At 43.7% G+C, this 24,789-nt stretch overlaps 2 protein-coding genes across 3 annotated transcripts in view; one reads left to right on the plus strand and one right to left on the minus strand.

Moving 5' to 3' along the window:
- Positions 1-3,933: 3,933 nt before the first annotated feature.
- Positions 3,934-24,281, plus strand: NOXRED1 (NADP dependent oxidoreductase domain containing 1). Its single transcript, XM_054715875.1, has 7 exons — positions 3,934-3,985; positions 4,498-4,697; positions 6,510-6,703; positions 17,345-17,525; positions 18,127-18,278; positions 19,437-19,659; positions 23,932-24,281. Exons 2-7 carry the CDS (start codon positions 4,543-4,545, stop codon positions 24,104-24,106), a joined length of 1,080 nt encoding a protein of 359 aa, XP_054571850.1. The 5' UTR covers positions 3,934-3,985; positions 4,498-4,542; the 3' UTR covers positions 24,107-24,281.
- SAMD15 (sterile alpha motif domain containing 15) overlaps positions 5,926-24,789 on the minus strand; it is a 33,488-nt gene continuing 14,624 nt past the window's right edge. Inside the window, exon 3 of one of the 2 annotated variants that reach the window (XM_054715873.1) lies at positions 5,926-6,038. In XM_054715873.1, coding sequence (XP_054571848.1) covers positions 5,937-6,038 — 102 coding nt within the window. In that variant the 3' untranslated portion in view covers positions 5,926-5,936. Of the gene's footprint in view, positions 6,039-22,127; positions 22,590-24,789 lie in introns of those variants that run through there. The other variant, XM_054715874.1, reaches the window with a different exon arrangement.

A 24,789-nucleotide genomic window follows, 5' to 3' on the forward strand; every position in this document is an offset into this window, starting at 1 on the left:
TGGTGCTCACGTGAAAGTGGAGTCATTTCTAGACGGGGCCCGTTTGGGGCAAGATCTCTCTTGGTCTGAGAAAAGTGACTGCTCTGCTAAAGAAGTCTCCTAGACTAAGAGGTGCAGCTATCATAGAGTGACCACTCAGTTCCTCTTAGCGACTATGACTCTGGACTTGGTGCTGGACATGGCCAGTTCTGCTGTGAATGGAGTCAGAACAGAACCAAAATGGCTCTCCCAGGCTCCTCGAGAAGGGAACCAATGTTGTAGGACCTGCCAGAGGTGCCCTCACTCCAGACTGCACGGAGCACTCCGAGTTATGACAGATGGCCCAGACGTTGTGTCTTCAGCCAGCGTCCCTCTGCTGCCCCGATCTAGCCTCTGTTCAAGGACCTGTGGTTCCTCTCTCACCTGCAGACTGAGATGACCTTGTGTGGGTGACGAGAACATCCCATTGCCTTTCCCTCTTAACTCTCCTGCCCCAGACTGCCCACCTGTGTGGAGCTTAGCTTCGGCAGTACCGGAGCTCTCCCGTATGCACAGAGCTCGCTGTTTCACTAGGAGCCTCCAGAAGTTCCAGTAGGGCTGACCTCAGCAGCATTTCTGACTATTAGGATACTGAGATGGAAGCTTTAGTATCACACTTGGTTTTTAAAAGGATGTTCTGTAATGTAGATGCCTGCCCTATACAAAGTTAGCCTCTCTTCTCTGTGACTGGCCTGGGTTTCCCCAGACATGTGTAGACTCCTAATAAAGCTGTTTCTTCCTTGGTGCCTTCTCTTTCCCTCTGGTTGTTTTGTGCAGAACAAAGAAATAATTGCCCAGTCTCTTGGGACCACTACCCGTCTGCCTCAGTGACTGCATTCAGCAGCCTACCAACACGTGTCAGGTTATGGAGCACTGGTGCTTAGAGAGAGCAGGGCCTTGTAGTTAACAGGAGGAGACCTGAGCCGGGGATCAAAAGACCCGGCCTCTTGTCCCGGCTCTACTGACAAGCTGTGTGATGCTGGGTGAGTCCCGCTCCCTTTGGACACATGATCCTAATCTGTAATAGAAGGGCACAATTCGCTCGGAGCTTGTAGGATTCTGTCTCCTGTGACTGCGGAGTACAGAGGCACACAGGCTTTAAGGCAATGTAGTCCTCAAGTGGGTGCAATTTTGCCCCCCAGGAGACCTGTGCCAATGTCTGGAGACACTTTTTGTTGCCACAACTGGATGGTACTACTAATGGATAGAGGCAAGCAATGCTGCTAAACATCCTATAATGCACAGCACAGATTCCGCAACGCTTACCCAGCCCCAAATATCACTAATGACAATGCTGAGAAATCCGGCTTAAAGGAGACTGGACTCCAACTCTTGCTTCTCCACTTTGCAGTCCTCTTTGTGATTCCAGGTAACCATGTTTGTGTCCTCCCCTAATCATGTCTCTTGCTGTGAAGGAACAGGAGTTTCATTTGCTAGCCTGTGCTAAAGTTATTGGCTGGTCTTCAAACAATCATAGCTGTAGTAACTGGTGTATTAGGGTTCATTTAGAGAAGTAGACTACTGGGAGTATGCAGTCTGTGTCTGTCAATCTAACCTGCATGTGAGATTTATCACTAGGATTTGATCTTATTCAAGGATGGCAGTTACTTAAATGGTCTCTGGAAGGTTGTCTGCGTGTCTGGTGGTAGAGATGGGAATCCGTGGGGAAGGAGAGATGGGAGTAAAGTGAGGGGTGAGCAAGGACAAGCTGGAGCCCACTGGGCTGGACTGGCACCCGGGTCAGTTCTCACTTTTGATGAAGTGGGTGTCCTGCAGAAGCTTGCTGGTGGCATTTGTCTCTGAGCTGGAAGCAGCCCTGGCCCACGTGTGTGAAAAGCTGCAGGGGGATCAAGGGGAAGGTAGCAGTTGCAGGCCCAACTGCTGCCCCATCACCAAGAGGGTCCCCAGCAGACACCAAAGTGCCTGCGCCTCCCTTACAGGATCACCACAAACTGACCACTGCTTCACTCCCACCTTCTGGACCTTGCCCAGAAATCTCTCCTGTGGCACATCTAACTGGAAATGTACAGAGAAGGAAAGTCTGGAAAATGTCGGTCACCTAGCCCCCTTGACGTGTTACAAAGCCACAACCCCTGGCTCCCATTGTTGAGACGAGGGGAAAGATGGGCCTAGCATCCGTGCTTGTACAAGTTAACCTTTGCAGCAGTGGTCATGCTGAGCTGGGATGTCTGAAGTTCTCTTTCCTTTGGAGCAGGAAACGTCACTCACAAAGTAAGGATGACCTACCCACTGTTTTGGTCTAAGGAAGTGTTTCTTAGACTTGATGAGAACTTCCACATTCTTTACTTCAAAGTGTTGGAGACTGCTTTTAAAGAGATTGGGAGAGTAATATAACAGCCCCCCAATAAAAGGGATTAGAGAAGCCAGATATAGAAGCTCCCCTATTGTGATTCCATTCTTGTGAAATATCCAGAAAAGGTAAATCCATAGACAAAAAGCAGATTGGTGGTTGCCAGGGGCTGATTGGAGGGTAGAGTAGGGAGTAACTCCCTGATAGGTACAGGGTTTCCTTTGTGCGGGGGATGAAAATGTTTTGGGACTAGAGAGGGGTAGAGGGTGCACAACATTGTGAATGTACTGAAATTGTTCACTTTTAAATGTCCAGGTTATGTGAATTTCACCTCAATAATTTTTTATTTAAATGCAGATTAGAGATGAGTAGTTTTAAATTCTGGTTTCAATATCACCATTGTTATACAATAGAGTTTGGAATATCATTGATTTTCCCCAGCTTTATTGAGGTATAATTGTTAAAAGTTACATATATTTAAGGTATACAACATAATTTGATATTGTGAAATGATTACTACAATATCAAGTTAATTAACATACCCATCATCTCATAGTTACCTTTTGTGTGGTGAACACACTTTAAGATCTACTCTTAGCAAACTTCAAGTATACAATACAGTATTATTAACTACTAGAGGCCAGGTGCACGAAATTTGTGCATGTCCCTCAGCCCAGCCTGCACCCTCTCCAATATAGGACCCCTAGAGGGATGTCCGACTGCCCGTTTAGGCCCAATTCCACGGCCTAAACGGGCAGTCAGACATCCCTCTCACAATCCAGGACTGCTGGCTCCCAACTGCTCGCTTGCCTGCCTGCCTGATTGCCACTAACTGCTTCTGCCTGCCAGCCTGATCACCCCCTAACCACTCCCCTGCCAGCTTGATCGATTCCTAACTGCTCCCCTGCTGGCCTGATTGCCCCTAACTGCCCTCCCTTGCTGGCCTAGTCGCCCCTAACTGTCCTCCCCTGCAGGCCTGGTCCCCCCCAACTGCCCTTCCCTGCAGGCCTTGTCCTTCCCAACTGCCCTCCCCTGTAGGCCTGGTTGCCTCCAACTGCCCTCCCTGGCTGGCCTGGTTGCCCCCAACTGCTCTCCCCTGCAGGTCTGGTCCCCCCCAAATGCCTTCCCTTGCTGGCCTGATCACCCACATCTGCCCTCCCCTGCTGGCCATCTTGTGGTGGCCATCTTGTGTGTTGGAATGATGGTCAATTTGCATATTACCTCTTTATTATATAGTATAGTCACCATGATGTGCATTACATTCCCAGAACTTACCTTATTCATTGATTTCTTAAAAATAAAAAGGATTTGAAAAATAACTCTGAGTAGTGCTAAGACCTGTATAGCATCCTAGTCTACAAAAAAATCTAGAAGTCCAGAACAAAGGACTTCTAGAACCTTCTGTTGGGAAAAGCAGAATCCTGTACTGCCCTGGTGTAGAACTTCTAGAAGTAGTGAAAGGAATTTGTGTCCTCGTGTTGCAGATGGGGAAAACCTCTAGGTGAGGCTGGCCCCTTTAAGACTCTGAGGCAAGTAATTTGGTAGCTAAGGAGTCATAATGGCAATTTTCTTGGGTAGTTCTCCCTGGAAATGTAGTTCTTACCCTGAGGACCAGAAGTAATGAGGAGGAGAGCTATCTCCCCCTCAGTTGGATTGGTGAGAGATCTATGTAAATGGGCTTACACTTCTTTGGCTTCCTTTTCTAAAGTCTAATGTCTATGAACTAGACCAGGGACCATGGTATTTCATTTGGGCTCTTTTCTATTCTGTGGGAGAACACAAGGTTTAGTGAAAGGGAAGACTTTCTGTGAAATATGGCTTAAGTGCTCAGTCCTATTTCTAAAACAAGAGGGAATGGGAGGGAGAAAGTCTTACCCCAAGAGCACCTGTGAACCCCATTGCTAATGTAAATGCATCTGCTGAGAGAAGTGCCTATGGAGGAACATCACTCTGGATTTTTGTTCAGGTTTTTCATGAATCCAGGTATTCTTGATTAATGGGCAGTCAGTGCTTAGGACTTCTCACGCTGAAACAGAGAAGTGGGTGAGAGCTGGGAGTTCAGGACTCGGAGGAGACACTGTGTGTGCCCAAGTCCTAAGTTCTCACCATCATGAGAACTTAGGACTTGGGCACACACACCCTCCTGCATAGACTCCCTCTTCTTCCAGGATAGGGAACCAAATTGATCCGTCGCTGGAGATGGTGGCTTAGAGATGGACATGCTAAGTGACCTTAAGTCCATGCAGTTTGAGTATGGGATTGAAGAGGAAGACCGCTGCTGGCTGTATTTGCAGGGCCGTTATCAGGGGCGGATGACCGAGGCCTGTGCCCATGCAACCTTCCTCTGCAAGCTACTCCATAATTTGAGGTAAGCGAGGTTTCCAGGGTCAGACAGATGGAGAAGAATCTCACTGCAAAGACTCCAAATGGCTTTAACTTTTTATATTGGAGAATAACTTTGGTGTCTTCCTACCTTTTCCAACCCACAGCCTATTATTCCTGCTCTGAAAACACCAGAGAAATGCATACTGGGGTCCCTTGGCTGTGGTTCTGTCATAAAGCATGGATCAGTGGTAATTTCCTTTCACTGGGTGAATTGATTAAATAATAAATTCATTCATCCCTCCATTCATTCATTCATTCACTCATGGAGATGACCAATGACTTGTCATTCCATGAAGATGGTGTAAGTTCCTTTTTATGGGGCTAATAATGGAATGTTCCCTCATAGAAAAGCCATCTTAGACTTCGGGGTCCCTATGACAAGATGACTTGCTTGAAACCAGGAACACTGATTTACAGAGAGGCTCTCAGGCCAATCCTGGCTTCTGCTATGTTTGTACAATGTGGCTTCAGACACTTAAAAAGAAGTCATGTGAGAATCAGGTACCTAGGTCTAAGCTCTTGGGTTCTGTAACTCTAGGGTTACTCTTGGAGTCTTTGAAAGCCCCCTCTCCCCAGTCTACTTCTCAGTCTACTTTCATTGCAATTAGATTAACTCCTTGTTGATGGAACTAGACCTGAAATGAACATGTTATAGATATAGCATATACCCAAGGAGGCAGGCTGCTCAAGGAGTTTGCTGATTGGTTGACTGATAAGAAGCATAAACCTATTGTTTAATTCAAGATGAGTGATGAGAAACTGATATGTGAAACTTCCAGGAAGGATTTTATATTTGGAAGGGTCAGGCACTGAGAGAAAATGCTCTCCTGTCAGCAAAGAGAGAAGCCTTACATAGAATGTGGTATGTATGCTTATATGGAAACTCCAGAATTTTGATGTTTATTATTTTATTTTTTTGAGCTTTAATTTTTCAAAAACTAAATACAGAACAAATATAAGGCTGTCATGTAACAACCTAAAACAATGCTTAATGTATTCTGAGGCCAGACCTTGTTTATCTTGGGCCAAGGAAATACACCAGAACCAACAGTAAGTGAAGTGAGCCTCTGGAAAGAGAGGGCTCCAATCCTTGACCCTCAGTTTCTCAGGTCTGTTTTCCCTCATAGGTTTGAAAAAAACTAAGTTACCTGGTTTCCTGGATCTGTGCAGAACTGAAGCAGCAAACTAGAAAGAATAGGGGTGTGGCCGGAGACGGGTGCACTCACCCTGGTGGCAATGGAAATTGGCTGCTGTCTGCACAGGAAACAGGAACAGGCCCATGTTCCAGGATGATGTACAACAGTGGCTGCTCACAACGATGGTCCTGAGTCAAAAAAAAAAAATGATTTAACATTCAGATATCGTGTTTAAAGCACTCAATAAAGTAATAATGATAAATACTTTAATGTGATTATAAATATACATCACCAGCTCAAAACCTGGCATCTTATTCAGTGGGGTAAAACCAGAGGCATTCCCATGAAAATCAGGAACAACAGACATGAAAATCCACTATTCCTACCACACATTTCAACAAGAAAATGTTCACTTAAAAATGTTTTAAACCAGTGTTGGTCCTTTGAAGGGGTATGGTTTACTTTCTGGAAAATTCACTCAGGGAGCACATTTCATTCCCTAGTGATGCTGCACAAGTGCTTCTCTTGCCTCCTTAATGCACCCAGGCTGCCATCTGAGGAAGTCAGAGCAGGGAACTCCCTCCATCAGAGGTTGACAGGCAAGAAGAGAGCCAGCGTGAGCATGGATTTATGCATGTATCTGTGTGTTCATTTTCCAGAAAATTAATATATGAGACGCAGACTTCCAGATATCGCTCCATTGGATCGCATTACACCCTTCCTAAAGATGAGTTAAAGGTGGGCATCATTGGAGGCGGCCACCTTGGGAAGCAACTGGCTCACGTACTGCTTCATCTTGTCCCCATCCCTCCTGAGAGGCTGTGGATCTCCACTCGGAGGCCAGAGGCCCTGGGTGAGGAGCAGTGTGCGGTAGAGAGGGGCGTGGGTGTGCCCTAGAGGTGTTAACGGGGCTTTTGGGAAAGGGGAATCCTCGTGTGCAGCATGCCGACTTCTCAGCTTTCTAGTCTGAGAAGAGCTAGAAAGATGGTTTTTAACTTGTTCCTTAAAACAACTTTCTTCTCCACTTAAAATGTTTTATAGCCATCTCTCTTCCTCGTGCCCTTGGTGGTGAGGTATCTTTCTGGGTCTTCGATACAGAGCTTTCCAAATAGAGTTGAGCTCAGCCAGTGTGCTCAGTGGTTAAGTGTCAACTTATCAACCAGGTGGTCAGTGTTCAATTCCCTGTCAGGGCACATGCCCCGGTTGTAGACTTGATCCCCAGTAGGGGACCTGTAGGAGGCAGATAATCAATGTTTCTCATCATTGATGTTTCTATCCTTTTCTCCCTCTCTGAAATCAATAAAAACTTACTAAAAATAAAACAGAGTTCAAATCTAACTGGACCAGTTAGAGTCTGGTGGGTGTTAATCAGTTCCAAACATTTGGCTTTGCATTTTTAAAAATAGCATTTCCTGAATTTTTAAAATTATATTCTATTGATTCTATCTACTCTGGTGATAGAAATCAGAACGGTTGCTTCTGGGGAGACTGACTGAGAAGAGGCCTGATGAGGACTTACTGAGGACATGGAAATGTTCTAGTTCAGGGGTGGGGAACCTTTTTTCTACCAAGGGCCATTTGGATATTTATAATACCATTCTCGGGCCATACAAAATTATCAACCTAAAAATGAGCCTGTTCTATTTGGTCAAACATTTAATTAACCCTAAAGCCTTGGCAGGGCCAGACCAAATGATTTTGTGGGCCTTATATGGGCAGTGGGCTGGATGGTCCCCATCCCTGTTCTAGATCTTGAAAGAGGAGTGAGTTACATGGGTGTATGCCTATGACAAAAGGGATCAAACTGTATTTTCTTTTGCTTTCTTTCTCTCTCTCTCCTTCTCCTCACCTGAGGATATTATCCATGTTGATTTCTAGAGAGAGTGAGGGGGCGGGGAGAGAGAGAGAGAGAGAGAGAGAGAGAGAGATCACTTGGTTGCTTCCTACATACTCCCCTACCAGGACTGGGGAACCTGCAACCAAGACAAGTGCCCTTGACCAGGAATCAAACCCAAGACACTTTGGTTTGTGAGCTGACACTCTAACCACTGATCCAAACTGGCCAGGGCCAAACTGTATACTTTAGACCTGCATGTTGCACTGCATGTAAATTATGCTTCAATAATTTTTATAAATGTAAAATATTATATGCATGTTTTAGAAAAATTTGAAAATTACTCTATAGAAAACTAAATAATGACTACCTATAATCCCCTTACCAGGGATATTATCTTCTAACTGTTTTCTTCTCTGATTAGATTAGATTAGATCAGGAATTGAGCCTGTACAAAGTTATTTGTATTCTGCTTTTTCACTTAATATATTATAAGCATATTCATATAAGCTTTTTCACTTAATATATTATAAGCATATTCATATTAGTTAACATTCTTCAAAATCATGATTTTAAGGTTGTATGGTATTACAAAGTGTGGTTGTATGATAATTTATGTAACTGTGGCTTATTGGATTTCCTTGTACATATTTTTAAAAATAAAATTACTAGGTCAAAGAAGAGGTATAGTTTTATTAAAATACTGGAAGCCTGGTGCACGGATTCATGCACTGGTAGGGTCCCTCAGCCTGTCCTGTGGGAATCAGGCTGAAACCAACTCTCCGACATCCCCCAAGGGGTCCTGGATTGTGAGAGGGCGCAGGCCAGGCTGAGGGATCCCACCAGTACATGATCGGGGCCGGGGAGGAACCGCTGGAGGGCTCCAGGGTGTGTCCAGCCCGTCTCATCCAGTCCAGATCAGCGGACCTCAGCAGCAAGCTAACCTACTGGTCAGAAGGTCTGCCCCCTGGTGGTCAGTGTGTGTCATAGCGACTGGTCAAAAGAATGGTCGGACACTTAGCCTATTAGGCTTTTATTATATAGGATCATTTGTATAGAGTAAATTGCACATTTCTTTTTTTTTTTTTAATATATATTTTATTGATTTATTACAGTGAGGAAGAGAGAGGGAGAGTTAGAAACATCGATGAGAGAGAAACATCGACCAGCCGCCTCCTGCACACCCGCTACTGGGGATATGCCCGCAACCAAGGCACATGCCCCTGACCGGAATCGAACCTGAGACCCTTCAGTCCTCAGGCCGACGCTCTATCCACTGAGCCAAACCGGTTTCGGCAAATTGCACATTTCTTATATCACCATAAACTATACATTTTAAAGTGTACAATTTGATGTTTTGCACAGGTGTGTGTATGAAACCATCAATACATAATGAACTTATCCATCATCCTCAAAAGTTTCCTTGTAATTCCTATCTATCTCTCTGGAGCCCCCTACCTAGGAAACCACTGATCTGACTTCTGTCATCTGTCATAATTATTTGCATATTCTAAAACGTTACACAAATGGAATCATATAGGTTTTACTGTTGTTTGGTCTGACTTCTTTCACTTTGCATAATTACTTTGAGATATAGTTTGTTTCATGTATTGATATTCTTTTTATTTCTGAGTAGTATTCCATTGTGTTAATATTCCAGCTTATCTAGTCTTCTGTTGATGAACATTCAAGTTGTTTCCAGTTTGGGGCTATCCTATATAATAAAGATGTAATATGCAAATGGTTATTACCCTGTGAAGCGTAACGACCAACTGTGTAATGACCAGATCACGGATCAGCAGGAGGGTGGGGCAGCGAGCTACAAGCTGGTGGCAGAGAGCTACAGGAGGGGGCAGAGCAGCAAGCTATGAGGAGGGGCAGGGGGAGCTACAGGAGGGCGAGGCAGTGGGCAGAGAGCTACTGGAGGGCGGCAGCGAGCTACTGGAGAGCTACTGGCTCATGGATTTGTGCTCAGGGCTACTAGTTACAAATAAAGCTGCTATGAATATTTGTGTACAAATACTAGTGTGGAAAAATGCTTTAATTTTTCTTTGGTACATACTTGGAAGTGAAATGGGGGTCATATGGTAGGAATATTTAATTTTTAAAGGAACTTCTAATACATTTTTTTCAAACTGACTTCCAAAAAAGGTTGTTCAGATATAAACTTTCACCAGTGTTATATAAGAACACCCATTTCACTACATTTTTTTCAATTCTGGGCCTCTTGTTGTTGTTCCACTTACTTATACATTTATTGGTTGATTCTTGTATGTGTCCTGACTGGGGACTGAATCCATAATCTTGGTGTATGGGGTTGATGCTCTAACCAACTGAGCTATCTGGCCAGGGCCTGAGCCTCTTTTATTTTATTTTTTTATCACTATTTTACTATGCCTTTAAAATTTTTCTTATTTTAATATGTCTTTTACTGACCACTAGAATAGTTTGATATTTTTATATGTTTATTGCTATTTTGTCTTTTTGAGTTCTTTTGGTCCAATTTTTCTGTTGGCATGCCTGTATTTTTTTTTTATTCATTTGTAAATGTTCTTTCTAATTAAGGAAATCTTTTTTTAATAAATCTTTATTGTTCAGATTATTACAGTTGTTCCTCTTTTTTTCCCCCCATAGCTCCCCTCCACCTGGTTCCCATCCCACCCCATGCCCTTACACCGCCCCACCCCCCACTGTCCTCATCCATAGGTGTATGATTTTTGTCCAGTCTCTTTCCGCATCCCCCACAGCCCTTCCCCCTCACCGCCGAGGATTGTCAGTCCACTCCCTTTCTATGCCCTGATTCTATTATATTCACCAGTTTATTCTGTTAATCAGATTTTTTATTCACTTGATTTTTAGATTCACTTGTTGATAGATATGTATTTGTTGTTCATAATTTTTATCTTTACCTTTTTCTTCTTCTTCCTCTTCTTAAAGAATACCTTTCAGCATTTCATATAATACTGGTTTGGCGGTGATAAACTCCTTTAGCTTTTTCTTATCTGTGAAGCTCTTTATCTGACCTTCAATTCTGAATGATAGCTTTGCTGGGTAGAGTAATCTTGGTTGTAGGTTCTTGCTATTCGTCACTTTGAATATTTCTTGCCACTCCCATCTGGCCTGCATAGTTTCTGTGGAGAAATCAGCTGACAATCATATGGGTATTCCCTTGTAGGTAACTAACTGTTTTTCTCTTGTTGCTTTTAATATTCTCTCTTTGTCTTTTGCTCTTGGCATTTTAATTATGATGTGTCTTATTGTGGTCCTCTTTAGATTCCTTTTGTTTGGGGTTCTTTGAGCTTCCTGGACTTGTAAGTCTATTTCTTTCATCAGGTAAGAGAAGTTTTCTGTCATTATTTCTTCAAATAGGTTTTCAATATCTTGCTCTCTCTCTTCTTCTGGCACCCCCATAATTCGGATGTTGGTAAACTTGAAGTTGTCCCAGAGGCTCCTTACACTATCTTCATATTTTTGGATTCTTTTTTCTTTTTGCTTTTCCTGTTGGGTGTTTTTTGTTTCTTTGTATTTCAAATCTTTGACTTGATTCTTGCGATCCTCTAGTCTGCTGTTGGATCTCTGTATATTATTTTTAATTTCAGTCAGTGTATGCTTAATTTCTAGTTGGTCCTTTTTCATATCCTCGAGGGTCTTGCTAAATTTATCGGCCTTTTCTAGAAAATTCTTGAAAAACCTTATAACTGTGTTTTTGAACTCTATATCCAGTAGTTTGCTTTCCTCCATTTCTTTCATTTGTGACCTGTTTCTTTGTCTCCACATTTTGGCTGCTTCCTTGAGTTGATAGAGTGGCTTTGTGTGCTAGGTGTCCTATAGGGCCCAGTGGCTCAGCCTCTCTGGTAACCTGAGGTGGACACTCTTGGTGCACCCCTTTGTGGGCTGTGTGCACAGTCTTGTTTAAGTTAAGCCTTGATTGTTGTTGGTATCACTGGGAGGAATTGGTCAATTGGCTGTGAGGATCAGCTGTTTCTACAATGGGAGAACTTCTGTGCTGGAGACACCCTTATGAGGCAAGACTTGCTTAAGTGGGGCTTTGGTGCTCACTGAGTCTGCCCCCTGAGTGTGTCCCTTATGGATCTGAGGAGTTGTAATCTGCATGGTCCCATTCTGACCACTGGGTACACTGGCTCTTGGATCTCCAAGGAGGTGCTAATTTAGCCTCTGCCTGAGGCCACCCAGCAGGAGCTATGGAGAGATCTGCAGATTCCTCTTCTTTGTTTGGGGTTTGGAGGTGCCCAGATGAGGCCCAGCTATGAAGCAATGCAAGCTGCTGTGGGGCCTTGGGCCTTCTTTTGGATGTTCTGGGTCTCTCTGACTCAGCTGCAGTTTGTTAGATAATTTTAGATGTCAAAGGACCAGGCCATTCATATGCAAAAGCCACTGTGCACAGCTTGGGTGGGGTGGGGTCTCAGGGCAGAGAAAACAGCAATGGCTTCCTGTCAGCCCTGCCCTAAGAGGCCCCCGGTTCTCAGTGTCCCTCAGTAATCACTGCAAGCACCTCTGAGAGAAAGCCGCCCTCCAGTGCCGCCCGAAACCAGACAGTCCACTTTCTCCCCATATGAGTCTGGATCCCCAGAGTCTCGCCCGGAACTGGAGTTCAGAGCAGTTGGGAGCTTGTGTTTTTCTCCTGATTGAAAAAGACAGTTGCCAGCCCTCTCCACGCGCGCCTCTGTACCTCTGTCTTTATTTCTGCACCTCCTCTGTGTCTCAATGTGCTTTTCTCTTTCCTTCTAGTTGTAGAATTTCCACTCAGCCAGCCTTCCTATGGTTCTGGATGATGTCCGTTTTGTCTTTTAGTTGTAGTTTTGAAGTGGTTTTGCGAGGCAGCAAGTTAGGTGTTTACCTAAGCCACCATCTTGGTTTCTTCTAATTAAGGAAATCTTAACATTTTATCACTCAAGGCAAATTTTGAAAAATTTCATCAATAGGCTAGTATGTATGATATTTCAATAAAATATATATACTCTTTGGAAAGCAATATGTTTATTCATAACTAGAGGCCAAATTTTGTGCTCTCAGGGGGCGGGGTGGTGGTGGAGAATGTTCCTCAGCCCGGCCTGTGCCCTCTCACAGTCTGGGAGCCCTCAGGGGATGTCCGTCAGTCAGACATCCCTAGCACATGAGCCCAGCTTCTGGCTGAGCAGCGTTCCCCCTGTGAGAACACACTGACCACTAGGGGCCAGACACTCAATGCAGGAGCTGCCTCCTGGTGGTCAGTGCTTGTCATAGTGAACGGTGGTTCTGCCATTCAGTCGATTTGCATATTAGCCTTTTATTATATAGGATAAAGTTACAGGTTTTTGTTTTTTTTAAATAAATTTTTATTGTTCAGATTATTACAATTGTTTCTCCTTTTTCCCCCCCATATCTCCCTATCACCCGGTTCCCTCCCCCCTGTTGTCCTTATCCATAGGTGTATGATTTTTGTCCAGTCTCTTCCCATACCCCCCATACAGACACCCCTTTCTCCCTGAGAATTATCAATCCACTCCCATTCTATGCCTCTGATTCTATTATGTTCACCAGTTTATTGTTCCTCAGATTTTTAATTCATTTGATTTTTAGAATCACTTGTGATAGATATGTATTTGTTGTTCATAATTTTTATCTTTACTTTTTTCTTCTTTTTCCTCTTTTTTAAAGAATACCTTTCAGCATTTCATATAATACTGGTTTGGTGGTGATGAACTCCTTTAGCTTTTTCTTATCTGTGAAGCTCTTTATTTGCCCTTCAATTCTGAATGATAACTTTGCTGGGTAGACTAGTCTTGGTTGTAGGTTCTTGCTAGTCATCACTTTGAATATTTCTTGCCATTCCCGTCTGGCCTGCATAGTTTCTGTTGAGAAATCAGCTGACAGTCGTATGGGTGCTCCCTTGTAGGTAACTAACTGTTTTTCTCTTGCTGCTTATAAGATTCTCTCTTTGTCTTTTGCCCTTGGCATTTTAATTATGATGTGTCTTGGTGTGGTCCTCTTTGGATTTCTCTTGTTTGGGGTTCTGTGCACTTCCTGAACTTGTAAGTCTATTTCTTTCACCAAGTGGGGGAAGTTTTCTGTCATTATTTCTTCAAATAGGTTTTCAGTATCTTGCTCTCTCTCTTCTGGCATCCCCAAAATTCGGATATTGGTACGCTTAAAGCCATCCTGGAGGCTCCTTATGCTATCCTCACACTTTTGGATTCTTCTTTCTTTCCGCCTCTCTGGTTGGGTGTTTTTTTCTTCCTCATATTCCAGATCTTTGGTTTGACTCTTCGGGTGCGGTGGTCTACTCTGTATATTCTTTATTTCAGACAGTGTATGCATAATTTCTGACTGGTCCTTTTCCATTTTTTTTGGTATTCTCATTTAGGTCCTTGAAGGTCTCTTTAAGTTTCTCAGCGGTTTTTAGAAGATTCTTGAGTAAACATATAAATATGGTTCTGAACACTGTGTCGTCCATTAGTTTGCTTTCATCTATCTCTCCTACTTGTGACATACTTCAATGTCTCCACATTTGGCTGCCTCCCTGTGTTGATGGAGTGGCTTTGTGTGGTTGGTGACCTATAGGGGCCAGTAGCTCAGCTTCCCCAATCACATTAGGTGGTCGCTCTTGGTACTCCCCTTTGTGGGCTGAGTGGAAAGTCTTGGTATAGTTAAAAGCCCTGATTGCTGTTGGTACACTGGGAGGAATTGACCTCCGGTCCAATTGGTTGTGAGGGCCTGCTGTGTCTATAACGGAAGAATTGCTGTGCTGGAGACACAGTAGGGCTTTGGTGCTCACTGAGTCTGCCTCTTGAATGTGTCCCTTATGAGAGTGGTTGAAATCTGGTGTCATCCACACCGACAGAAAAGTCACTCTCACTCTCCGACCGATGGCCGAGAGTCCTGTAGGTGTCTGGGTCCCCCGTGTGTCCCCAGAAACTGGAGTTCAGAGTGGTTGGGATTGTTGGTGTCACTGGTGGGAATTGATCTCCAAGCCAGTTGGCTGTGAGGATCAGCAGTGTCTCCGCTGGGAGAGCTTCTGTGCTCAGGTTGGATGGGGCGGAGTCTCAGGGTGGCGCAGACAAGCTTTGGTTTCCCGTCTGCTCCGCCCTAAGAGGGGCGGTGTCTCCGTGCCCAAATTAATGGCTGCGCGCCTCTGAGAGAAGGCAGCTTTCGAGTCTCTCCCACTGCCTAACAGACCAGTTTCTCCCCAGCTGGGGCTGGATTTCAGTGCAGACCAGAGGTTTTGTTTTTCTCCCGAACAAGAAATCCAGTCACTGGGAGGGCTGTGCTCAGCTTGGATGGGGCGGAGTCTCAGAATGGTGCAGGCAAACTTGGCTTCCATCCGCCCCGCCCTAAGAGGGCCGGTTTCTTTGTGCCCTAATCAATGGCTGCGCGCCTCTGAGAGAAGGCAGCTTTCAAGCCTCGCCCGCTGCCAAACAGACCAGTTTCTCCCGACCGCAGCTGGATTTCAGTGCAGTTGGGAGGTTTTGTTTTTCTCCCAAATGAGAAAGCTAGCCACACAGCATCTGCTGCCCTCCCTCTCCGTGCGCTGTGAGCGAGCCTGCCGCGTATTCAGCCGCCCGCCCTTTCAGCGCTCACAGATCTCCGCACCTCCACAGCTCCTGAGGCTCAGCGTCCCCCTCTCTTTTTTTCTCTAGTTGTAGGTTTTCCACTCTGCCAGCTTTCTGGTGGTTCTGGACGGTGTGCGCTCTGTTTTCCAGTTGTAGTTTCAAAATTGTTGTGGTAGGGAACAATTAGGTGTTTACCTTATGCCACCATCTTGGTTTCTCCTAAAGTTACAGTTTTAGAATATCACTGTCTATTGAGTAAGGAAGCAAGAATTCAACATGCTCAGAATCAGCCACTGTGTACTTTTGAGAACATAGAAGGGAGGTGCCTGCTTTCTAAACTTACTACCTGGAAGCACCTGAGTACCCCGATGATCTCAGTATCAGATTTATCATGTATTCTTGCTGGTTGAGATAAGGAGTGACCTCTCCAGTGTCTAATATTCTCTTTTCTTTTTAAATATATTTTTATTGATTTCAGAGAGGAAGGGATAGGGATAGAAACATCAATGATGAGAGAGAATCATTGATTGGTTGCCTCCTGCACACCCCCCACTAGGAATAGGTATGTGCCCTTGGCTGGAATTGAACCTGGGATCCTTCAGTCTGCAGGCCGACACTCTTATCTACTCAGCCAAACTAGGTAGAGCTCTAATACTCTCTTTTCAATACCATTTAAAACATAGGAGCATGTGTGGCTTTATGATTTTACTTTGGAAATACATATAAATACAACCAAGTGATCAAATACCAAGGGGCGTTTTTATACAACTACATGATTTATCATATTTATCTCTACATTTATAAATATCTTAACATTAAATTGTGCATCCTTTATAGAAACTGTAAGCATAGTTCCCCAAACTCTTCCCAGCTTCTGCCCTAGACTCTTCCATTCTCTTAGTCTTTCCTACCAACTCAAGCCAGTTGGATGTGTAATTTTAGCCCAGTTACATAACTTCTTGAAGACTCAGTTTCCTCATCTATAATATATGAATAATACTAGTCTCTGACTTGCCCTGGCTGGTGTGGTTCAGTTGGCTGAGCATGGTCCTGTCCACTGAAAAGTCATGGTTCAATTCTCGGTCAGGGCACATGCCTGGGTTGCGGGCTCGATCCCTGGTCAGGGTACATGTGGGAGGCAGCTAATTGATGTTTCTCTTACACATCGATGCTTCTCTAAAATCATTCTCTATATATAAAAGCTTAGGTGACTGTTGCAACTGAAACAATCAAATGGACGACTGAAAAGGCTGCGTGTGGCAACCAGGCCGGCAGGGGGGTTAGTGAGGGGCAACCAAATGACTGGACAGCAGGCTGTGTGGGGTAACCAGGCCAGCAGGGGGGGCAGTTAGGGGTGACCAAACGATCGAACAGCAGGCTGCATGGAGCGATCAGGCCGGCAGGGGGGGCGGTTAGGGGTGATCAGGCCAGTGGGGGGAGGGGGCAGTGAAGGGCGACCAGGCTGGCAGAGGGGGGCAGTGAGGGGTGACCAGGCCATCAGGGGGGCCAGTTAGGGGTGATCAGGCAGGCAGGCAGGTGAGCAGTTAGGAGCCAGTTGTCCCGGATTGTGAGAGGGATGTCTGACTGCCGGTTTAGGCCCAATCCCTGGCTTAAACCAACAGTCGGACATCCCCTGAAGAGTCCTGGATTGGAGAGGGTGCAGGCTGGGCTGAGGGGACCCCACTCCCCTCCCCTTGCACGAATTTCGTGCACCGGGCCTCTAGTAAAAACATATTAAAAAAAAATACTAATTTCTGCCTCATAAGGTCCTTATGAGGATTTCCTTTGATAATACATATAATGTACTTTGTATATTATCTGACACATAATAAACCTTCAGTAAATTGGAGCAGAAGGCTTCTGAAAACCTTCAGCACTTGAGGTAAGGACGAATTGTCTCATAATCTCAAGTGCTGCTGCTGAGGCTGCCAGTGGCTGCTAGCAGGGGGCAGGGCATTGCTGCATGGCTCCTAGACGGCATGAGAGCATCTCTTCTGATTTATGTGACAAGAGTTGAGATAGAATAATTGCCTTCCTCTCCCTACAGTCGATGTTCAGGCCCAACTCTCCTCTGTACTGTGATTTCTCTGTCTTTTTTTATCCCTCCCAGAGGAGTTCCAGAAGCTGGGGATCCGGTGCTTTTACCATAACGCCTATCTGGTGGGTTGGGCCGACGTGGTATTCCTCTGCTGCCTGCCATCTCAGCTGCCTAATATCTGCGCAGAAATACACACCAGCTTTAAAAAAGACTGCATTGTGTACAGCTTCGTAGCTGCCATCCCAATACCCAGGTACCTTGCTAGGGGGAGCCCAGAACTGGCAGACCTGCTCTGTGTCCTCCACCCTGGCTTCTGCTCCCACCTCCACTCAGCTCCTACCTGTGGGAGGCTGTCATTCCAGGAGTAAAATGGAAGCCACTTCACCTGCAGGGTCCAGCCAGCCTTTGTAATTGTGTCTTCCCCACTTCCCTGCAAACCGCCCCTGGGGTGGGTCATTTTCTTTGATCTGCAAAAGGTTGGAACTGCAATAGAGCATTGCCTCCCACTGTTTGCAGCTGACTCATGTTCTCCTTGTGGGCCTTGTGCATCAGTGAGAGGGAAACCACCAGTCACAGGATGAAGAGCGTTTGAGAATGTGCGTCAGGTGTTATTTTTCTACCCCTAGTGTCTAGGCCAGTGCCTGGCGAGCGATTACATTCAGTGAGTGTTTGTTAGGCAGATGGCTAAACAATCCAACTAGGTGGTGCCCTCAGCGCTGACCGCACCTGTGCTATGGGGGGCTGGGGAGTGGAGGTGGGGATATCTGTTGTTGGGGTTGGCGGTTAACTCAGTGGATTATGTGGTTTATTCTAGTCCTGGCCTGCACTCCCTGTCTTGGTGGCTTTACTTTCAGGTTGAAGAGGCTGCTGGACCACAGCAATATCTTGCGGCCTCACTATCAGTGTGTTGAAGGTTTTGCTAACATCTGGCAGTCCAACAGGGAAATCACTGCTGCTCTCCAAGATCCTGTGATTCTTCAGGCTACCTGCCCCTACAACCCTGCTGGTAATGGCTCATCCTAGTTTTGGCACTCTTTTAAAAATTACTTTCCTCCTAGCCTGTTGCTATCTTATTAGAGCCCAGCGTGTGTGTGTGTGTGTGTGTGTGTGTGCGCACACACACACACACACTCGTGAGCTGGGTGAATGTGGGGAGTACTGTACAACTAGATGCATTCTCAGCTATTTAGGTTTTGTACATGAACAACTTTGGTGGCAAAAAACAGTCCTAATTAGGGAAAGCTGAGAAGTCTGAATATCTGGACCCTTTAAGAATGAACTGGAAACGACCAGAGGGGAGAGTCTATTTAAACAGGAGGATGTACTATCTGGGACTAAATGTTTTTTTTGTGTGTGTGCTTTTCTTTTATCCGCACCTGAGGATGTACTTATTGATTTGAGAGGAGAGAGAGAAAGAGAGATGACAGAGAGAACATAGACTGGTTGCTCCCACGTGCACCCCAACCTGGTTTGGAACCACAACCCAGGGTATGTGCCCTGACTGGGATTCGAACCTGCAACCCTTTGAACATGGGATGATGCTCCAACCAACTGAGCCACACTGGCTGGGCTAGGATTAAGGGGTTTTCCCTTGCTCTAAACTTTTCCCTAGCTCCTTCTTAATTGGCAAGGTCTGATGTAGAAATTCCTAGAGATGCTTTTGCCATTAGAAATGTCCACATTAGCCCAGCTGAGGTGGCTTAGTGGTTGAGCATTGACCTATGGGCCAGGAGGTCATGTTTCAATTCCTGGTCAAGGCACATGCCAAAGTTGCAGGTTCCATCCCCAGTGAGGGGCCTGCAGAAGGCAGCTGATCAATGGTTCTCTCTCATCATTGATGTTTCTCTCTCTCTCTCTCTCTCTCTCTCTCTCTCTCTCTCTCTCTCCCCTCTCCCTTCCTCTCTAAAACCAATAAAAATATATATTTAAAAAAATGTCCACATTAGTCATACCTGTTCTACCGTGGCAGGGTCAACACGATGTGTTACGAAGGTCACAAGCAAGGCTCTTGGCCCAGGGAGGGGGAGTGTTTGCTTATCTTGAGGTTCATATGACCAACTTGTCTTGGAAAAAAGGTGGCTATTCACTGTCTGGGTTGGTCCTCGGGTCCCTGCAAATGTTTTTGGTGGCGCTAACTGGTCTTTCCTTTGTCACTGATTTGTAGGTGGGATAATCCTCAATATCAAGTGGTTGGAAGGAGTGTTCTACGCAGCCTTGAACACCTGCACAGCAAAGGACCTGCCCCATGCACTAACGATGCAGCTTATGAATGAGCTGTTCCTCTCTGTGCACTCTGACAACTGTGGGGAAGATGAAGCATCGTGCCCAAAACTCCTATTACAAGACTTTGTCAGCCAAGTCTATGCCAAGGGCCTGCCTCAGAGAAGGTAAGGTATGGCGGCTGGCTGTTCTAATTCCTCCCACACTGTTGTTTTAGCAGGCACTTTGTTCTTCCCCTTTTATATTATCTTTGCAAACTTAAAGAAGGAATACATTCTTATTAAAAAATCCAGCTAATAGGAGGAAAGCTTTCCTTTGCTCCCCAATTACCATTTCATGGACTTTACCTCTAATGGATTTTAGATTTATTTTCATTATATTAAAGTGTGGACATCTGTATCGATATACACATTTTAGAAACATGGGGACTATATATGCTGCATTGTCACTTACTATTGTTGTATTGTCAATCAGCGAGCTAGACAAGATGCCTTAATGAGCCAATTAGTTAGAAGTCATCTTTATTGCGCACAGGTTCAGAGCAGATTACCTCTGTCAAATTCTGAACAAACACAGGAAGGAGTATTCCCTTTTTATATCCTTTTAGTTCTTTGTGTAAGTTATTTTTGCAGACAGCTTGTAACCTTGAGTATATATCATATCTAACAAACACCTGTCATATCTATACAGTCAACTTGTAACCATGAGTACATTATCCTATCTATACAGACATCTGTAACCTTGATACATAATGAACAAACACTTGGCATGAAAATATGAGAATTATCATCAGTATCAGCATATCAGCCCCTTTAGATAGCTAGCTTGCAAGGTCAGACAGTTGTTTTTTTTTTTTTCTATTATTCAAGCTAAAAAACAAAGTTATCTACACTAATAAAAAAGATGCAAATTGACCATACCTTTGCGATGCCCACCAGCTAATCAGGAGTGAGTATGCAAATTAACCCAACAAAGATGGCGGGTTAGTTTGCATACACAGGCACCGAGTGGCTGGGGGCGAGATGCTTGTGTCGTTGCCATGGTGACGACACAGGCATTTTGCACTGCCCCAGCCACTCCGGGCCTCTGGGCAGCATGGGAAGGCAGAAAGGTGGCTCTGGGACTAAGCAAAGGCGGAAAGGCGTCTCTGGCCAGAGTGAAGGCAGTGCTGGCAGCCAGGGGAAGGAAAGCCCATTCTTGCACGAATCTTCATGCAGCGGGCCTTTAGTTTTTACAGAACAAGAGACCGTCTAAAAATAACAGTTGACTTATGGAACAAGGGACTAGCAAGAAATGCAGAGAACTTTAAAACAGCAGTTTCAAACAGCAGTTTTCCCTAAGGAGGGATCATTACTATGCTTTACTATGTCATGGATACATTCTCTGTTAATACAATCATATTTGTTTCATGTATGAGCAACTGCATAGGCATCCATTGATACATTTAAATTTATTTATTCTATTTTCTCTTGATGGTGTTGTAGTCCTCCCTGCCCCAAATTTTACATCAAGGGCTACATTGAACATTCTTCTACTTGTTTTGCATACTTATATCAGTATTTCTGTTAGATGAATAGTTAGAATAATATTTCTGGGTTTGAGATGATATATACACTGAGTGGCCAGATTATTATGATCTCTGAACGCATAATAATCTGGCCACTCAATATATATATGTATATTAGAGGCCCAGTGCATGAATTCGTGCATGGGTGGGGTCCAGCCAGACTGGCCAGCGGGAGGGGACATGGGTGGTTGGCCAGCCTGCCTGCTAGTCGAACTCCTGGTCGAGGGGACAATTTTCATATTAGCCTTTTATTATATAGGATATACACTGAGTGGCCAGATGATTATGCATTCAGAGATCATAATAATCTGGCCACTCAGAATGTATATATATATATATATATATGGTGTCCCAAAAAATGTATACACATTTTGAATAATTATTAATTCCAATGGGTTAAAAGAAAGAAACATTAATTGAGCTATCAGCTGTAAAGTGTGTATACATTTTTTGGGGGACACCCTGTGTTTTATATTTGTGGGCATTTGTAAATTGCTTATCAAAAATATGGTGCTTATTTTTATTTCCACCAATAGTGTAAAAGAGTGCCATTGCCCATGGCTTCATAACTTGAAGATCAATCTGTTTAACCTTTGATAATCTAATAGGAAAAATTGCTGCTCTTGTTACAATTGCCTCTTGTCACTAAATTCACTGGACACGTTTAAATCCTCTTCTTCCTTGACTATTAAAATGCCATTCTTCTTGGTACAATCTCTTTTTAAAAAAATATATATTTTATTGATTTTTTTACAGAGAGGAAGGGAGAGGAATAGAGAGTCAGATACATCAATGAGAGAGAAACATCGATCAGCTGCCTCCTGCACACCTCCCACTGGGGATGTGCCCGCAACCAAGGTACATGCCCCTGACCGGAATCAAACCTGGGATCCTTCAGTCCGCAGGCCGACGCTCTATCCACTAAGCCAAACCGGCCAGGGTAGTACAATCTCTTTTTTTTTTTTTGGCTTTCCTGATACCCTCCTGTTCTCCTCATTTTCTTCCTGTCTTTCCGGCCCCTCTTTGGCCAGCTTCTCTTTTGCCCCATCCTTAAATCTGGGAGTTTTCAGGGCTCTGTCCTAGGCCTTCCTTTTCTTTCTACACGTGGTTACTGGGTGATCTTTTTCCACTTTGGGAACTTAGGTTGCCAATTTTACAGGGATACCACCGAGCCTATATCTCTAGTCTGTTTCATGCCTAGGTAGTTCACACTCCCTGTCTCCACTCAAACTTGATGTGTCCAAAGCAGACCTGCTCTCAGACCTGCTCTTCCCAGGTTTCTTATCAAGTTATAAGCTTCTTCACCAGTTGTTCAAGCCAGACCTCTGGAAGTAATCCTTGATTTTCCCCTCTTTTGTATTCTAATCAATCACCAATGGCCTGCCTTACACTTCCAGTTTAGGGATTTCCCTCCCCCATTTTCCTGGGATTCCCTCCACTGCTCTCTTATTGTGGATCTTGTTCTGGATCTCTCTTCCTCTGGCTTGGCTTACTCCTTCATTGGGGATCAGGTCCTCCTCCAGGGGCTTCCTTAGAAAAGGATACATAGGAAGTAATTGTTAGAGACTATGTCTGAAAATGTTTTTATTCTAACCTAGTATTTTATTGGGAACGTAGTCAGGCATAGAATTCTAGTTTAGAAATAATTTTCCCTCAGAAGTTTGAAGGCATTGGTCCATTGTCTTTCAGTCTTTAGAGTTACTGTTGAGAGGCCCAGGGTCCCTCTAATTTTTTAATTCATCCTTTCTCTGAAACCTGAGTCTTTTGTGGTTTCTATTATGTAAATGGACTGTGCCTTGGCTCAGTGTTATTGTCCATATTCTTTCCAGCTTCCAAACTCATTGCTCTTGTGTTCTTTTTCATCATTTTATGTTCTTGGACTATTTTTCATTTGGTTTATTTACTTCTTATTTATTATTTTACAGTAGGAATATGTTTTAAGTATTAGGAATATTTTTCATATTATTTCTCTTTCTTTTTGGTATCTTTTGCTGTACAGAAGCTTCTAATTTTTGTAGTCAAAATTTTCAAGTTACTTCTTTATGGTTTCATGGTTTTAAGTCATAGTTATAAAAACCTTCTTTATCCCAAAATATTCTACATCTTCTTCTAGGATTTTGTTTTTTAAATATTTAAATCTTTAATAAACTTAGGGTTTTTATTCGTTTTTGAAAGCCAGTTGTCCTAACACTATAAAGTAGCCAATCCTTTTCCTACCAATTTGAAATGTGATTTTTATCATTTGGTAAATTGCAGGATATTAATGGGCATGTTAACTTCTACTCTTTCCCTAATGGGTTGAAGAGGATGTCTTTTTTTTAAAAAGAGGATATTTGAAATGAGATATTTTTCATTCCTAATGTTCATGATCTTTTTATGTAGTCTCTTTCTAAATTCAAGGAAAATACACTGAAAAGGATGTCAATGTCACTATTATAATCATTCTCTGATTATGAATTCCTCCCAAGATGCACTTAGAGAAATGTATATAAGTACAATTAAATCTACATATTGGGTAGTTTTAGTTGAATTTTTTATTTAACTGTGCATTTGAATTAGTTTGATATAGAAAATGAAGAACCTTATTTCCAAGTGGAGGAACACCTTTTAAAAAAAACTAATGAGAGAGGGGGAGAGGAAGGGAGGGAGGGAGGGAGGGAGGAAGAGAGAAAGAGAGAGAGAGAGAGAGAGAGAGAGAGAGAGAGACATCCATTTGTTGCTTCCCACACAGGATGATGCTCCGCTGGGAGCCCCATTGGTCAGGGCAGAAAATGTTCTTTAAAGGAAACGTGTACAGGTAAATCATATGTATTGAGCAGACAAAAAGGTAACAGTTTTTTGTTTGTTTGTTTGTTTGTTTTTTCCCACCCAGGCCTCTACCCTGGTTTGATCTGACTGCTGTGCAACTGAGGGACACTCCCTTTAGCAGGAAGCTCTTAACCTGTACTGGTCTCCAGGACCACATTATCCACCTCTACTGTAATGAATTTGGCTTCGCCTTAACCAAAGAACAACAGCCAGTGGTTTCCACAAGCTCTATGTTCTAATAAGAGAAGACACCGCAGGACTCAGGATTCTTCCTCTCTCTACAATGGTCATACCCAGATCATCACAACTGACAGTGGGGACTCATGGAACTGTTTGCCAATAGTTAGGCACGAAGGAATTAGAAAATGATACTGATGGCTCTTTATAATGTAGATTAAAACAAGAGGTCCTTTACATTGGTATATATGTGTGTATCTGTGAAACTACATAACCCAACACACTTAAGCTGCTTCCCCATGAGAGCCTTAATACAAATTATCTCTCTTTTAAAAGCTAAATTTAAGAAGATGTAAGGTCATTATTAACTTCTTTTCCTGTAGTGGTATATAGCTGACAAGTGATATAGCTTCACTTTCCTACCATTTTAGATAGAGAAGTAAAATGTGTGGTAAACAACTTAACTGTGACTCATTTCATGCTTATTTCATCTATATGTGACTGTTTTGGTACTATCTTATTTAAAAAGCTGTTCCCATTTAAAGCATTTTTAACCATACAAACATTTTTTTTAAATAGCTGGCGTTTATATTAAGTGGCTAAAAGTAATTTTGTAAAATAGAGATCTTATTTCTATAGTGCAAGTTTACGCTGCAAATACTTTGTCAAGTATAAAACAGCAGGAAAGAGTGGCAGTGACCACCAAGTGGAGAAAGAGGAACAGAACCATTGTGTGCCAACTGCT

The sequence above is a fragment of the Eptesicus fuscus genome, chromosome 5 (assembly GCF_027574615.1).
Source record: "Eptesicus fuscus isolate TK198812 chromosome 5, DD_ASM_mEF_20220401, whole genome shotgun sequence".
NCBI classification, from domain to species: domain Eukaryota; kingdom Metazoa; phylum Chordata; class Mammalia; order Chiroptera; family Vespertilionidae; genus Eptesicus; species Eptesicus fuscus.